The following is a 17,413-nucleotide window of genomic DNA, read 5'->3' as shown; positions in this document are numbered from 1 at the left end:
ATGAAGGCTGAAAACTTTGCAAATTTAACAAAAGACACAAATATGTATATGAAAAATACTCAATGAATTCCAAACAGGATAAACCCAAACAGATCCATGGCATGACATATTAAAATTAAACTGTGACATGTCAGACACAAAGTCAGAACTGTGAAAGCCACAAGAGAGAAGCAACATGTCACATACAAGGGAGCCTCAAAAGATTGTACTGATTTCTCATTGGAAGTCACGGAGGCAAGGAGGCAGTAGAATGATATATTTAAAGGGCAGAAAGCAAAAAATTAGCAAGCAATAATTCTTTACCTCATAAAACCATCTTTCAAAAAGGACGGTGACATAAAAAATACCTAGGGGTTTATATGAGATTCTAAAAGGTTCCATGCACTAGGATTACTTTCAGAAACCTACAACCTTCAGATGGGTCCCTAGGCCAGATAAGTCCTGGACTGCAGAGGAGCCAGCCCCTCCAGAGCATCAACTAGTTCATCCCTGTACCCTGTATTATCCACAACCCCTTCCACCATGAAAACATTTCAATGGGCATAGTCCAAATACCCCTAAAGAGTGGGAGGAAGAGCCAAAGAGAAGGTGGAGTTATTCAGAGAAAGTCAGGTTTAACAAACAAGAATGACTCCTGAGTAACAATACTGATTTTTCTTTTTGTCTCTAGTGTCTTGGAGCAGATGGCAGTAAAAACCAAAATTATGACTTGTAGCCCATACTAAAATCTGAAATTTGTTCTACAACAAATTGTTGCAGTATGCACTGAAGTTGATTGCTTTTTCCTTCTATGTTATCCTTTACACAAAAAAGTCGACTGTGACGATGAATGCAGTTACATGATGATACTCTGAGCACCATGCACTTTGGATGATTACATGGCATGTGAATATATATCAATAAAATTTCATTAAAATTTTTGAAAACTGTGAGAGTGAGATTAAGACATTCCCAAATAAAGAAAAGCTGAAGAAGTTGGTCCCCACTAGGCCAGCCCTACAAAAGATGCTCTTTTAGCTTCCTACCTGCCCAAACAAACACCATTTGGCTTACACACTGAGAACATCTGGATCACATGTCCTCAAGACAATTCTGGCCATGCACCCTGGAATTCTCTGTCCCCAGGCTCCTCCCTGCCCAGGCTACTCCCTCCCTGGGGCTCCTCTGTCCCCGGGCGCCTCCATTCCCAAGCTCCTCCCTCCGGGGTCTCCTCCATCCCCAGGCTCCTCCAACCCTGGGATCCTCCATTCCCTGGGTGCCTCCGTTCCCAGGCTCCTCCCTCCCCAGGCTCCCTTCTCTCCAGTCCCCTCCCACCCTGGGCCCCTTCCTCCCTAGGCTCCTCCCTTTCTGGGATCCTCTGTCCCCAGCCTCCTCCCTCCCTGGACAGTGTGCCCGGTGGCCTCCCCTGGCCAGCCCCTTCTCTTCAGTGTCCCACGGACTCTAGCCTCCGCAGGCACCCTCCGGCCTTCTCTCCCGTGACCTTCCTTCCCCATGAGGCCTCTGGTCAAAGCACAGGACCCATCCTGAGCCGGCTGGGCCACAACTTCATTGAGGTGGCCTCATCAGAAGCTCCTACTGACAATGGGCAAACACTGCACGAGCAGACTGCATTGCAGAACATGTTTTTCTGGGGCGCATAGGGCCCGAGCCACCCCATATGCTCAACAGGGCTCTACAGGCTGAAAGGAAAGGACAACAGACAAGACCTAGAAGCTGCCTGAAGAAGCAGAGATCTCTGGTGGGGCAACAATGTGGATACCTGTAATGACAGGACTAGTGTAATTTTGGCTTGCAACTGCACTTTTTATCTCCCTCAGGATCTAAAAGGCAGGTGAGTAGAACACAATGATAATTCAGTGGTTTGGGACTCAATCCACACCTAACACGAGACAAGAAATACATAAAGATGGGGGGCTGGAGGGGTATAGCAACACAGTTTGCATTTACTACTGAAGTTGGTGTCAAAGTAAACAAGACTGTTATTGCTTAAGGACCTTAAAGTTAAGCCCCGGTAACTACAAACAAAGCATCAGAGAAAATCAAGCTCAGGGAGACAGAAATTAGAGAACAAGTTGCAGGGGCAGGGGGTGGGGTGGAGGGTGGGACAGGGAGGTAAGGCACAGCATAAATAAAGGCAGGGCAAGAAACAAGAAAAGAAGAACTGAAAAATTCCCCTCTGTTAAACAAAACCTAAGCTAGAGGTCCACAAAAGGCTGAACTCAATGTCAAAGAACAGCCAGACAACAAATTCATCCAGCAAGAAAACCCTAGGTAAAAGAAGTGAAAACAATCTCCAGAATAAACTAATTAAGGTAATTAAATGCCTAGACACCAGGAAAAAAATAACAAATCACACCAGGAAAACTGAACATAGGGCCCAGTCAAAGGAACAAACCAACACTTCAAATGAGATACAGGAGTTGAAACAATTAATTCAGAATACATGAGCAGACATCAAAAACCTCATCAAAAATCCAATCAATGAATTGATGGAGGATATAAGAAAGGCAAGGGCCTCAAACCCCATCCCCTTATCCTGGCCCTCAAAAAGCTTCCCAAAATCCAGGCTCGGGGCTCTCTGTTCCTGCGTGTTCAGTGAGCCCCACGCATGTGTGGTAAATAAACCCCTTGCGTGTTGCATGAGAGAACGTCTCTTGGAGTCTTCCTTTGCGTGGCAAAACTCTCGAATTCTCGAATTCTTACAAAGTCAGGTCCTTAAAGTGCTTCAACAGACAATTCATCTGCAATACTGGATCAGGAGTGGGACATTCACCAAGCTCCAGACAGCCAAGCAGGCAGAAGACAGTAGATCTGAGACAGTTTCCTTTCATCAGCCTTGTTATTTCTGGTATCAAGATACAACATAACAGGACTTCCTGGAAGATGGCGGCTTAGTAAGACGCGCAGATCTTAATTTCTTCTCCAGGTCAGCTACTAGGGGAGTAGAAATGATACAGAAAGCGCCCAAAGCCACAACAGAGATAAAAAAGACAGCGTACCCCATCCTGGAACAGCTGCCTGGCTGAGAGAAGCAGCTCGGGTGAGATCGCCGAGGCGCGCGGGCCTTACCGGGCCGGGCGGCAAGCGGCTGGAGTTACTCCCTTCCCCCTTCCCGGGCCGGCTGGGAGAATTGGAGAGGCGGTCCCCTGAAACCAAGGCAGCTGGCGCCCACACAACGCGCGGCCCCCCGGACCAACTGAGAGAATTGGATCGGAAATCCCCAGGCCGTGGAGAACGGTGACGGGTGGGGGAGGCCCCTTCCAAACCCGTGACTCCCGGGGAACGTGCACTCTCTCGGGCGGGCCGCTGCCGCTGGCGCCATCCCGCCAGGCTTGTCGCCCCGGGCCGACTAGGAAATTCGGACGGGCTCTTTCCCGGGCTGCGGCGGCCAGCGACCCTCCCTGCGTTTGGACCCCGGGCCGGCTCAAGCCGTTTCGGCTAGCGAACCCCCCGGACGGCAAGAGTTTTCCAAAGTTTAAGGTCCCACAGCACCTTTTACTGGTGGGACCCGCAGACAAACGCGTGCCACGAGCACCACCTACTGGGCAGGAAAAGAAAAACAGAACCCAGAGATTTCACAGAAAAATCTTCCAAACTTTTGGATCCAATACCCAGGGAAATCTGTCTAAATGCGCAGACGCCAACAGAAGATAACGGATCACGCTCAAATAATCGAAAATATGGCCCAGTCAAAGGAACAAACCAATAGTTCAAATGAGATACAGGAGCTGAGACAACTAATGCTAAATATACGAACAGAAATGGAAAACCTCTTCAAAAACGAAATCGATAAATTGAGGGAGGACATGAAGAAGACAAGGGCTGAACATAAAGAAGAAATAGAAAAACTGAAAAAACAAATCACAGAACTTATGGAAGTGAAGGACAAAGTAGAAAAGATAGAAAAAACAATGGATACCTACAATGATAGATTCAAAGAGACAGAAGATAGAATTAGTGATTTGGAGGATGGAACATCTGAATTCCAAAAACAAACAGAAACTATCGGGAAAAGAATGGAAAATTTTGAACAGGGTATCAGGGAACTCAAGGACAATATGAACCGCACAAATATACGTGTTGTGGGTGTCCCAGAAGGAGAAGAGAAGGGAAAAGGAGGAGAAAAACTAATGGAAGAAATTTTCACTGAAAATTTCCCAACTCTTATGAAAGACCTAAAATTACAGATCCAAGAAGTGCAGCGCACCCCAAAGAGATTAGACCCAAATAGGCGTTCTCCAAGACACTTACTAGTTAGAATGTCAGAGGTCAAAGAGAAAGAGAAGATCTTGAAAGCAGCAAGAGAAAAACAATCCATCACATACAAGGGAAACCCAATAAGACTAAGTGTAGATTTCTCAGCAGAAACCATGGAGGCTAGAAGACAGTGGGATGATATATTTAAATTACTAAATCAGAAAAACTGCCAACCAAGACTCCTATATCCAGCAAAATTGTCCTTCAAAAATGAGGGAGAAATTAAAACATTCTCAGACAAAAAGTCACTGAGAGAATTTGTGACCAAGAGACCAGCTCTGCAAGAAATACTAAAGGGAGCACTAGAGTCAGATACGAAAAGACAGAAGAGAGAGGTATGGAGAAGAGTGTAGAAAGAAGGAAAGTCAGATATGATATATATAATACAAAAGGCAAAATGGCAGAGGAAAATATTATCCAAACAGTAATAACACTAAATGTCAATGGACTGAATTCCCCAATCAAAAGACATAGATTGGCAGAATGGATTAAAAAACAGGATCCTTCTATATGCTGTCTACAGGAAACACATCTTAGACCCAAAGATAAACATAGGTTGAAAGTGAAAGGTTGGGAAAAGATATTTCATGCAAATAACAACCAGAAAATAGCAGGAGTGGCTATACTAATATCCAACACATTAGACTTCAAATGTAAAACAGTTAAAAGAGACAAAGAAGGACACTATCTACTAATAAAAGGAACAATTAAACAAGAAGACATAACAATCATAAATATTTATGCACCGAACCAGAATGCCCCAAAATACGTGAGGAATACACTGCAAACAATGAAAAGGGAAATAGACACAAATACCATAATAGTTGGAGACTTCAATTCCCCACTCTCATCAATGGACAGAACATCTAGACAGAGGATCAATAAAGAAATAGAGAATCTGAATATTACTATAAAGGAGCTAGACTTAACAGACATTTATAGGACATTACATCCCACAACAGCAGGATACACCTTTTTCTCAAGTGCTCATGGATCATTCTCAAAGATAGACCATATGCTGGGTCACAAAGCAAGTCTTAACAAATTTAAAAAGATTGAAATCATACACAACACTTTCTCGGATCATAAAGGAATGAAGTTGGAAATCAATAATAGGCAGAATGCCAGAAAATTCACAAATACGTGGAGGCTCAACAACACACTCTTAAACAACGAGTGGGTCAAAGAAGAAATTGCAAGAGAAATTAGTAAATACCTCGAGGCAAATGAAAATGAAAACACAACATATCAAAACTTATGGGATGCAGCAAAGGCAGTGCTAAGAGGGAAATTTATTGCCCTAAATGCCTATATCAGAAAAGAAGAAAAGGCAAAAATGCAGGAATTAACTGTTCAATTGGAAGAACTGGAGAAAGAACAGCAAACTAATCCCAAAGCAAGCAAAAGGAAAGAAATAACAAAGATCAGAGCAGAAATAAATGAAATTGAAAATCTGAAAACAGTAGAGAAAATCAATAAGACCAGAAGTTGGTTCTATGAGAAAATCAATAAGATTGATGGGCCCCTATCAAGATTGACAAAAAGAAGAAGAGAGAGGATGCAAATAAATAAAATCAGAAATGAAAGAGGAGACATAACTACTGACCTCACAGAAATAAAGGAGGTAATAACAGGATACTATGAACAACTTTATGCTAATAAATACAACAATTTAGATGAAATGGACAGGTTCCTGGAAAGACATGAACAACCAACTTTGACTCAAGAAGACATAGATGACCTCAACAAACCAATCACAAGTAAAGAGATTGAATTAGTCATTCAAAAGCTTCCTAAAAAGAAAAGTCCAGGACCAGATGGCTTCACATGTGAATTCTACCAAACGTTCCAGAAAGAATTAGTGCCAATTCTCCTCAAACTCTTCAAAAAAATCGAAGTGGAGGGAAAACTGCCTAATTCATTCTATGAAGCCAACATCACCCTCATACCAAAACCAGGCAAAGATATTACAAAAAAAGAAAACTACAGACCAATCTCTCTAATGAATACAGATGCAAAAATCCTCAATAAAATTCTTGCAAATCGTATCCAACAACACATTAAAAGAATTATACATCATGACCAAGTAGGATTCATCCCAGGTATGCAAGGATGGTTCAACATAAGAAAATCAATTAATGTAATACACCATATCAACAAATCAAAGCAGAAAAATCACATGATCATCTCAATTGATGCAGAGAAGGCATTTGACAAGATTCAACATCCTTTCCTGTTGAAAACACTTCAAAAGATAGGAATACAAGGGAACTTCCTTAAAATGATAGAGGGAATATATGAAAAACCCACAGCTAATATCATCCTCAATGGGGAAAAAATGAAAACTTTCCTCCTAAGATCAGGAACAAGACAAGGATGTCCACTATCACCACTATTATTCAACATTGTGTTGGAGGTTCTAGCCAGAGCAATTAGACAAGAAAAAGAAATACAAGGCATCAAAATTGGAAAGGAAGAAGTAAAACTATCACTGTTTGCAGACGATATGATACTATACGTCGAAAACCCAGAAAAATCCACAACAAAACTACTAGAGCTAATAAATGAGTACAGCAAAGTAGCAGGTTACAAGATCAACATTCAAAAATCTGTAGCATTTCTATACACTAGTAATGAACAAGCTGAGGGGGAAATCAAGAAACGAATCCCATTTACAACTGCAACTAAAAGAATAAAATACCTAGGAATAAATTTAACTAAAGAGACAAAAAACCTATATAAAGAAAACTACAAAAAACTGCTAAAAGAAATCACAGAAGACCTAAATAGATGGAAGGGCATACCGTGTTCATGGATTGGAAGACTAAATATAGTTAAGATGTCAATCCTACCTAAATTGATTTACAGATTCAATGCAATACCAATTAAAATCCCAACAACTTATTTTTCAGAAATAGAAAAACCAATAAGCAAATTTATCTGGAAGGGCAGGGTGCCCCGAATTGCTAAAAACATCTTGAGGAAAAAAAACGAAGCTGGAGGTCTCGCGCTGCCTGATTTTAAGGCATATTATGAAGCCACAGTGGTCAAAACAGCATGGTATTGGCATAAAGATAGATATATCGACCAATGGAATCGAATAGAGTGCTCAGATATAGACCCTCTCATCTATGGACATTTGATCTTTGATAAGGCAGTCAAGCCAACTCACCTGGGACAGAGCAGTCTCTTCAATAAATGGTGCCTAGAGAACTGGATATCCATGTGCAAAAGAATGAAAGAAGACCCATCTCTCACACCCTATACAAAAGTTAACTCAAAATGGATCAAAGATCTAAACATTAGGTCTAAGACCATAAAACAGTTAGAGGAAAATGTAGGGAGATATCTTATGAAACTTACAATTGGAGGCGGTTTTATGGACCTTACACCTAAAGCAAGAGCACTGAAGAAGGAAATAAATAAATGGGAACTCCTCAAAATTAAACACTTTTGTGCATCAAAGAACTTCATCAAGAAAGTAGAAAGACAGCCTTCACAATGGGAGACAATATTTGGAAATGATATATCAGATAAAGGTCTAGTATCCAGAATTTATGAAGAGATTGTTCATCTCAACAACAAAAAGACAGCCAACCCAATTACAAAATGGGAAAAAGACTTGAACAGACACCTATCAGAAGAGGAAATACAAATGGCCAAAAGGCACATGAAGAGATGCTCAATGTCCCTGGCCATTAGAGAAATGCAAATCAAAACCACAATGAGATATCATCTCACACCCACCAGAATGGCCATTATCAACAAAACAGAAAATGACAAGTGCTGGAGAGGATGTGGAGAAAGAGGCACACTTATCCACTGTTGGTGGGAATGTCAAATGGTGCAACCACTGTGGAAGGCAGTTTGGCGGTTCCTCAAAAAGCTGAATATAGAATTGCCATACGACCCAGCAATACCATTGCTGGGAATATACTCAAAGGACTTAAGGGCAAAGACACAAACGGACATTTGCACACCAATGTTTATAGCAGCGTTATTTACAATTGCAAAGAGATGGAAACAGCCGAAATCTCCATCAACAGAAGAGTGGCTAAACAAACTGTGGTATATACACACGATGGAATACTATGCAGCTTTAAGACAGGATAAACTTATGAAGCATGTAATAACATGGATGGACCTAGAGAACATTATGCTGAGTGAGCCTAGCCAAAAACTAAAGGACAAATACTGTATGGTCCCACTGATGTGAACAGACATTCGAGAATAAATTTGGAATATGTCCTTGATAACAGAGTCCAGCAGGAGGTAGAAACAGGGTAAGATAATGGCCAATTGGAGTTGAAGGGATACAGACGGTGTAACAGGACTAGATACAAAAACTCAAAAATGGACAGCACAATAATACCTAATTGTAAAGAAATCATGTTAAAACACTGAATGAAGCTGCATCTGAGCTATAGGTTTTTGTTTTGTTTTGTTTTGTTTTGATTTTACTATTGTTACTTTTATTTTTTTCTCTATATTAACATTCTATATCTTTTTCGGTTATGTTGCTAGTTCTTCTAAACCAATGCATATGTACTAAGAAATGATGATCATGCATCTATGTGATGATGTTAAGAATTAATGATTGCATATGTAGAATGGTATGATCTCTAAATGTTGGGTTAATTTTTTTCCGTTAATTTAAAAAAAAAAAAAAAAGAGAAGGGGTAATTGGAGCTGAAGGGATACAGACTGTACAACGGGACTGGATATAAAAACTCAGAAATGGACAGCACAATACTACCCAATTGTAATGCAATTATGTTAAAACACTGAATGAAGCTGCATGTGAGGTATAGGTTTTTTGTTTTTGTTTTTGTTTTTGTTTTTTTCTTTTTCTTTCTATTACTGTTTTAATTCTTATTCTGTTATCTTTTTATTTCTTTTTCTAAATCGATGCAAATGTACTAAGAAATGATGAATATGCAACTATGTGATGTTATTAAGAATTACTGATTGTACATGTAGAATGGAATGATTTCTAATTGTTTTGTTAATTCTTTTTTTAATTAATAAAAAAAAAGAAGAAAGGCAAGGAATGAACAAAAAGAAGAAATTGAAGTTCTGAAAAAACATATCACAGAACTTATGGGAATGAAAGGCACAGTAGAAGAGATGGAGAACTACAATGGTAGATTTTGAGAGATAGAACATAGGATTAGTGAACTGGGGGACAGAACATCTGAAATTCAACAAGCAAAAGAAAATATAGGGAAAAAATGGAAAAATACGAGAATGGACTCAGGGAACTGAATGACAATATGAAGTGCGTGAATATGTGTTGTGGGCATCCCAGAAGGAGAAGAGAAGGGGAAAGGAGGAGAAAAACTAATGGAGGAAACGATCACTGAAAATTTCCCAACTCTTACGAAAGACTTAAAATTACAGATCCAAGAAGTGCAGCATACCCCAAAGAGAATAGATCCAAACAGACATACTCCAAGACACTTACTATTCAGAATGTCAGAGGTCAAAGAGAAAGAGAGATTCTTGAAAGGAGCAAGAGAAAAGCAATCCATCACAAAAAAGGGAAGCCCAATACGACTATGCATAAATTTCTCCGCAGAAACCATGGCGGCAAGAAGACAGTGGGATGATATATTTAAACTACTAAAAGAGAAATACTTCCAACCAAGAATTCTGTATCCAGCAAAATCGTCCTTCAAAAATGAGGGAGAAATTAAAATATTTTCAGGCAAAACATCACAGAGAGAATTTGTGACCAAGAGACCAGCTCTGTAAGAAATACTAAAGGGAGCAGTAGAGACAGATACAAAAAGACAGAAGAGAGAGGTGAGGTGTGGAGAAGAGTGGAGAAAGGAGGACTATGAGTAAAGGTAAAAAGAAGGAAAATTAGGTAGGACATATAAAATCCAAAAGGCAAAATGGTAGAAGAAAGGACTACTCGTACAGTAATAACACTAAAGATCAATGGATTAAACTCCCCAACGAAAACACATAGACTGGCAGAATGGATTAAAAAACTGGACCTATCTATATGCTGTCTACAGGAAGCACATCTTAGACCCAAGGATAAACATAGGTTCAAAGTGAAAGGTTGGGAAAAGATATTTTATGCAAATAACAATCAGAAAAGACCAGCAGCAGCTATTCTAATATCCAACCAATTAGACTTCAAATGTAAAACAGTTAAAAAGTCAAAGAAGGAGACTATGTATTAATAAAAGGAACAATTCAGCAAGAAGACATAACAATCATAAATATTTATGCACCGAGCCAGAATGCACCAAAACACATGAGGCAAACAATGAAAAGAGAAATAGATGCGTCTACCATAATATTGGAGACTTCAATTCACCACGCTCAGCAATGGACAGAACATCTAGACAGAGGATTAATAAAGAAGCAGTGAATTTGAACAATACAATAAATGAGCAAGACTTAACAGACATTTATAAAACATTACACCCCACAACAGCAGGATACACCTTTTTCTCAAGTGCTCATGGATCATCCTCAAGGATAGACCATACGCTGGGTCACAAAGCAAGTCTCAATAAATTAAAAAAGACTGAAATCATACAAAACACTTTCTCAGATCATAAAGGAATGAAGTTGGAAATCAATAATAGGCACAGTGTCAGAAAATTCACAAATATGTGGAGGCTCAACAACACACTCTTAAACAACCAGTGGGTCAAGGAAGAAATTATAAGAAATATCAGTGAGTATCTCGAGGCAAATGAAAATGAAAACACAACATATCAAAACTTATGGGACACAGCAAAGGCAGTGCTAAGACGGAAATTTATTGCCCTAAATGCTTATATCAAAAAAGAAGAAAGGGCAAAAATCGAGGAACTAATTGTCCACTTGGAAGAAGTAGAGAAAGAACAGCAAACTAACCCCAAAGCAAGCAAAGGGAATGGAGTAACGAAGATCAGAGAAAAATAAAAGAAACTGAGAATGTGAAAACAATCGAGAAAATCAACAAAACCAGAAACTGGTTCTATGAGAAAATCAATAAGATTGATGGACCCTTAGCAAGATTGACAAAAAGAAGAGAGAGGATACAAATAAATAAGATCAGAAATGGAAGAGGAGACATAACCACTGACCCCACAGAAATAAAGGAAGTAATGACAGGATACTACAAACAACTTGATGCTAATAAATACAACAATGTAGATGAAATGGACAACTTTCTAGAAAGGCATGAACAACCAACATTGACTTGAGAAGAAATAGACAACCCCAACAAAACAATCACAAGTAAAGAAATTGAATCAGTCATTAAGAAGCTCCCAAAAAAGAAAAGTCCAGGACCAGATGGCTTCACATGTGAATTTTACCAAACATTCCAGAATCTTTCTACGAAGCCAACATCACCCTCACACCAAAGCCGACAAAGATATTACAAAAAAAGAAAACTGCAGACCAATCTCTCTAATGAATATAGATGCAAAAATCCTCACCAAAGTTTTAGCAAATCAAATCCAGCAACACATTAGAAGAATTATACATCATGACCAAGTAGGATTCATCCCAGGTATGCAAGGAGGGTTCAACATAAGAAAACCATATCAACAAATCAAAGCAGAAAAACCGCATGATCATCTGGATTGATGCAGAAAAGGCATCTGACAAAATTCAACATCCTTTTCTGCTGAAAACACTTCAAACGATAGGAATAGAAGGGAACTTTCTCAAACTGATAAAGGGAATATATGAAATACCCACAGCTAACAACATCCCCAATGGGGAAAAACTGGTAACTTTCCCCCTAAGATTAGGAACAAGACAAGGATGTCCACTGTCACCACTGTTATTCAACACTGTGTTGGAAGTTCTAGCCAGAGCAATTAGACAAAAGAAAGAAACACAAGGCATCAGAATTGGAAAGGAAGAAGTAAAATTCTCACTGTTTGCATGTGATAGGATACTCTATGTCGAAAACCCTGAAAAATCCACAGCAAAACTACTGGAGCTAATAAATGAGCACAGCGAAGTGGCAGGTTACAAGATTAACACTCAAAAATCTGTAGGATTTCTATACACTAGTAATGAACAATCTAAGGGGGAAATCAAGAAAAGAATTCCATTTGCAACAGCAACCAAAAGAATAAAATATTTAGGAATAAATTTAACTAAAGAGACATAAGGCCTATACAAAGCAAACTACAAGAAATTGTTACAAGAAATCACAGAAGACCTAAATAGATGGAAGGGCATACCGTGTTCATGGATTGGAAGACTAAGTACAGTTAAGATGTCAATTCAACCTAAATTGATTTACAGATTCGATGCAATACCAATTAAAATCCCAAAAACTTACTTTGCAGAAACAGAAAAACCAATAACCAAATTTGTCAGGAAAGGCAGCGTGTACCGAATAGCTAAAAGTATCCTGAGAAAAAAACGAAGCTGGAGGACTCACGCTACCTGACTTTAAGGTATATTATAAAGCTACAGTGAACAAAACAGCATGGTACTGGCATAAAGATAGATATATTGACCAATGGAATTGAATAGAGTATTGAGATATAGACCCTCTTACTTATGGACAATTGATCTTTGATAAGGCAGTCAAGCCAACTCACCTGGGATAGAAGAGTCTCTTCAATAAATGGTGCCTAGAGAACTGGATATCCATATGCAAAAGAATGAAAGAGGACCAAAGTTTCAAACCCTATACAAAAGTTAACTCAAAATGGATCAAAGACCTAAACATTAGATCTAAGAATATAGAACTGTTAGAAGAAAATGTACAGAAATATCTTATAAATCTTATACCTGGAGCTGGGTTTCTAGACCTTACACCCAAAGCAAGAGCACTGAAGAAAGAAAGAAAGAAAGAAATGGGAACTCCTCAAAAGTAAACACTTTTGCGCATCAAAGAACTTCATCAAGAAAGTAAAAAGACAGCCTGCCCAATGGGAGACAATATTTGAAAATGACATATCAGATAAAGGTCTAGTATCCAGAATTTATAAAGAGATTGTTCAACTCAACAACAAAAAGACAGCCAACCCAATTACAAAACGGGCAAAAGACATGATCAGATACTTCTTAGAAGAGGAAAGACAAATGGCCAAAAGGCACATGAAGACATGCTCAACTTCCATGGCTGCTAGAGAAATGCAAATCAAAACCACAGTGAGATATCATCTCACACCCACCAGAATGGCCATTATCAATAAAATAGAAAACGACAAGTGCTGGAGAGGATGTGGAGAAAGAGGCACACTTATCTACTGTTGGTGGGAATGTCAAATGGTGCAACCACTGTGGAAGGCAGTTGGCTGTTTCCTCAAAAAGCTAAATCCAGAATTGCCATATGACCCGGCAATACCACTGCTAGATATCTACTCAGAGGACATGAGGGCAAGGACACATACAGACATTTGCACACCAATGTTTATAGCAGCATTATTTACAATTGTCAAGAGATGGAAACACAGCCAAAATGTCCATTAACTGGCAAGTGGCTAAACGAACTGTGGTATATACATACAATGGAATATTATGCAGCTGTAAGACAGAATAAAGTTATGAAGTATGTAACAACATGGATGGACCTTAAGGATATTATACTGCGTGAGATAAGCCAGAAACAAAAAGACAAATATTGTGTGGTCTCACTGATATGAACTGACATTACTGAATAAACTTGGAGAATTTTGTTGGTAACAGAGACCATCAGGAGATAGAAATAGGGTAAGACATTGGTTAATTGGAGCTGAAGGGACACAGATTGTGCAACAGGACTGAATGTAAAAAACTCAGAAATGGACAGTACAATACTACCTAAGCGTGATATAATTATGTTAAAACACTGAATGAAGCTGAATGTGGGAATAATAGAGGGAGGAGAGCTGGGGGCACAAATGAAATGAGAAAGAACGATAGACAATAAAGATTGAGATGGTATAATCTAGGAATGTCTAGAGTGTATAATGATAATGACTACATGTACAAATTTTTTAAATGTTTCCACATGAGGAAGAAGAAAGGAATGTCATTAATGCAGGGTGCCGAAAATAGATGGTAATTAATATTTTAAAATTTCAAATTATGTGTGAGACTAAAGCAAAAAATGTCTATTTGGTACAAAATTTATACTTTGACTATTGCATTTCCTAATATAACTTATGTAGACAGCTTAATTGAACACCATAAGTACATGGAACCTTGAGAAGGACAGGAGATTTTGTTGATTTGTCCAGAGTGATGTCCCAATAAATCCCAGAGTCATTTGAACAGTGAATAATTGGAAAGTCCACTTCGGGGAATGGTGAGAACGGGGGAAAATTCAACTTCCCCAAGTTGAATTCTTGATATTCTCACAAGCAGTCTGGACAACTAAAGCTATAGGCTGAGTCACTAGTTTGGGGGTTTGTTCATATGAAACTTACCCCCACAAAGGATAGGAAAGTCTACTTAAAATTAGGCCTAACAGTCACCCCCAAGAAAACCTCTTTTGTTGCGCAGAGGTGGCCCCTCTCTCTAAGCCCAACATAACAAGTAAAATCATTACCTTTCCCTCTTCACAGGACATGACATCCAGCAGTGAAAGTCTCCCTGGGAAAATGGAACATGACTCCAAGAGCTTCCGGATCAAAAGAAGAAAAGGAAATGTAATAAAATAAGGTATCAGTGGCTAAGGGAATTCAAGTAGACTCAAGAGGCTGCTCTGGAGGGTACTCTTACACAAGCCTCAGTTAGATACTGCTGATTACCATGGTCTGCCAACTCCAACCTGTAACACCATTCCTGCCACCCCTAAAGAACACCCACGGCTTTATCAGAGATTCTACACAAGCTTCACACACTAAGATTACTTCTAGAAACCTACAAACTCCAGATGGTTTCTAGGCCAAGTAAGTCCTGAAATGCAGAGGGACCAGCCTCTCCAAGAACATCAACTAGTTCCATCCCCCTATCTGATATTGCCGATATCACTCTGCAACATGAAAAAGTTAGAATGGGCAGAGTCCAAATATCCCTAAAAGACTGGGAGACGGGTCAAAGGAGAAGGAGGTGTTATAACAGCGAATTTAGAATGTAACAAATGAGCATGACTGCTAAATCACTATATTGGTATTTCTATTATGTCGCTAGGGTCTTGGAGCAGCTAGAAAACCCAAAACTGTGGAACTGTAACCCATATCAAACTCTTGTTTGAGAACTACTTCTTACAATGTACTTCAAAATACATTCCTCATTGTATAAACATTATATTCATAGTAAAAAATATTATAAAAAATAAAAAGAAGGCAAAAGGGCCCAAGATAGGTGAGGCCAGCACCCCCTCCCCTTTAACAGGTGCTTGGAGGAACTCAGAAGACCCCGCCAGACAGATGGGGCCCTACGGAGAAACATCTAAAACCAACCGCAACAGGGGGCTTTTGCACCCCATGGCACTAACCTCCTCAACAGGCAAAAATCATAGCACTAACTTCTTAACCGAACATAATGTGATTTCGTATTTTCAGCCACTCATTGCACATTTTAGGAGAAAAGCCATGATCAAACATCCAGTTGGACAGATCTGGCCTTTGCATTAGTGATATTCACAGACAGCGTTTCCAAAGGAAACTCAAGTTGGCGGGTTAAACCAAAAACGCTCCCACCGAAGGCTTCCAGGCCACGCCGGCGGGGTCAGGGCCCTGTGAACAAGGACCCTAACCCTGTGTCCCAGCCAGCAGGCCCCTTCCCAGGCCAGAGCCCCGCTCCGCCGCCCCTCTCCTGCGCCCAGCCGCACCCACCGTCCCACTCCCGCGCCCGGCGCCCCACTCCCTGCACCCACCGCCCCACTCCCGCACCCGGCGCCCCACTCCCAGGCCCGGAGCCTCACCACCCGCGCGCGCTACTCCCCGTGCCCTGCACCCCGCCGCCCGCCCAGCTCGACGCCCCGCCAGGTGCTCCCCCACCCCCACCCGCACCCGCTACCCCCCTCCCCGGCGCTCTGCCACCGCGCGCCCACCCCCGCTCACCTTGCAGAGCTGGAAGTCCTTCCCTGCTGCGTATCGACGATCTCCGGCTCGTGGCTGCCCGGTGGCGCGGGCGGCGGCGGCGGCGGCTGCGCAGCCGAGAACAATCCGTCGGTCAGGCCGTCCAGCCCTTTCCTGATGTTGAATTTCCTCAGGGACTCCCTCCCGAGGATTCCAGCGGCCCCAGGGCGCGGGCAGGACCCGCACAGGAAACTGCGACTGCGGCCCCACGTCCGGCCACCCGCTCACCTGGCCGCGGGCAGGCCCCGCACCGCCCCCGCCGCTCCCGCTCCGGCTCGGCTCCTGTCCGGCCTCCAGCTCTCCGTCGCGGCCGCCCGGCCCCACGCAAACGCCCGGGACCCCGGGCCAGGCCGGCCCGCCCCTGACTGGACCGCCGTGGCTCCTTGAGGGTCAGCAACCAGCGCCAACGCCCGCCAAGACACGACAGACGCCAACGGCTGTGACCCGCACACGGGGCCACGGGGAGGCAAACGCGTCTAGGCGGAGCGGGCGGCCAGTGTGCGCAGGCGCCGTGCGACCCACCAGGCCTCCGGTCGTGTGGTGCGCAGGCGCATCGTGTTTATCCCCGCTGAGCTTGCAGTCGGGTGTGCACAAGCGCAGCAAGAGGACCCGGGTGGTGAACTTGGACATGTGCATGCGGGTCAAAAGGCCAATCTCTGAAATATGTTTTACAACTAATTGTAGTGCTGTGCTTTGAAACTTGTAGCTTTTTTGCATATATGCTATTTTTCACACAAAAAAATTAATAGTATGTTATTGATTCTCTGCCCTTCATAAATTCACATATCGAGGTAATTATACTTAAACACCACGTGTTCAAATTAGAAATTAATTTCAAATGAATGAATGAATGACCCATTAAATGAATTAGTTCAATTATAAAAAGAGGATGACTTTTCCCTTTTGGGGATTTTAATATTTGCTCATCCCTTAAATATTTGAGTGAGAACAACTCTTTTTCTCGGGTTGGAAAGCCAGATTTATTTTTTTAAATCCCTCTGCCCAACATGACATTCTAAAAATTACTTATCAGGATTTGAAACTAGTGTTTAAAGCATACATTTTTTAGTGTCCTCTCCTTAGGAAAGTTTTCTGCAAGTATTCTCAGTTTACCATATTCTCACTCATTCCCTACAACAACTCAGAATTTCCGAATCCAGCCTCAAATG

At 41.2% G+C, this 17,413-nt stretch overlaps 1 protein-coding gene across 1 annotated transcript in view; it reads right to left on the bottom strand.

The window, feature by feature from the left end:
* LOC143657236 (uncharacterized) overlaps positions 1 to 16,880 on the bottom strand; it is a 38,432-nt gene extending 21,552 nt beyond the window's left edge. The window contains exons 1-3 of the mRNA XM_077129404.1: positions 16,717 to 16,880; positions 16,227 to 16,626; positions 14,768 to 14,839 (exon numbers count right to left, since the gene is read on the bottom strand). Coding sequence (XP_076985519.1) covers positions 14,768 to 14,839; positions 16,227 to 16,626; positions 16,717 to 16,880 — 636 coding nt within the window. The remainder of the gene's footprint in view (positions 1 to 14,767; positions 14,840 to 16,226; positions 16,627 to 16,716) is intronic.
* Between the last annotated feature and the right edge of the window lie 533 nt (positions 16,881 to 17,413).

This window comes from Tamandua tetradactyla, chromosome 2, assembly GCF_023851605.1.
Source record: "Tamandua tetradactyla isolate mTamTet1 chromosome 2, mTamTet1.pri, whole genome shotgun sequence".
Lineage (NCBI taxonomy): Eukaryota > Metazoa > Chordata > Mammalia > Pilosa > Myrmecophagidae > Tamandua > Tamandua tetradactyla.
Note: the sequence above shows the minus strand (reverse complement) of the source record. Positions and strands in the feature narration are given on the sequence as shown.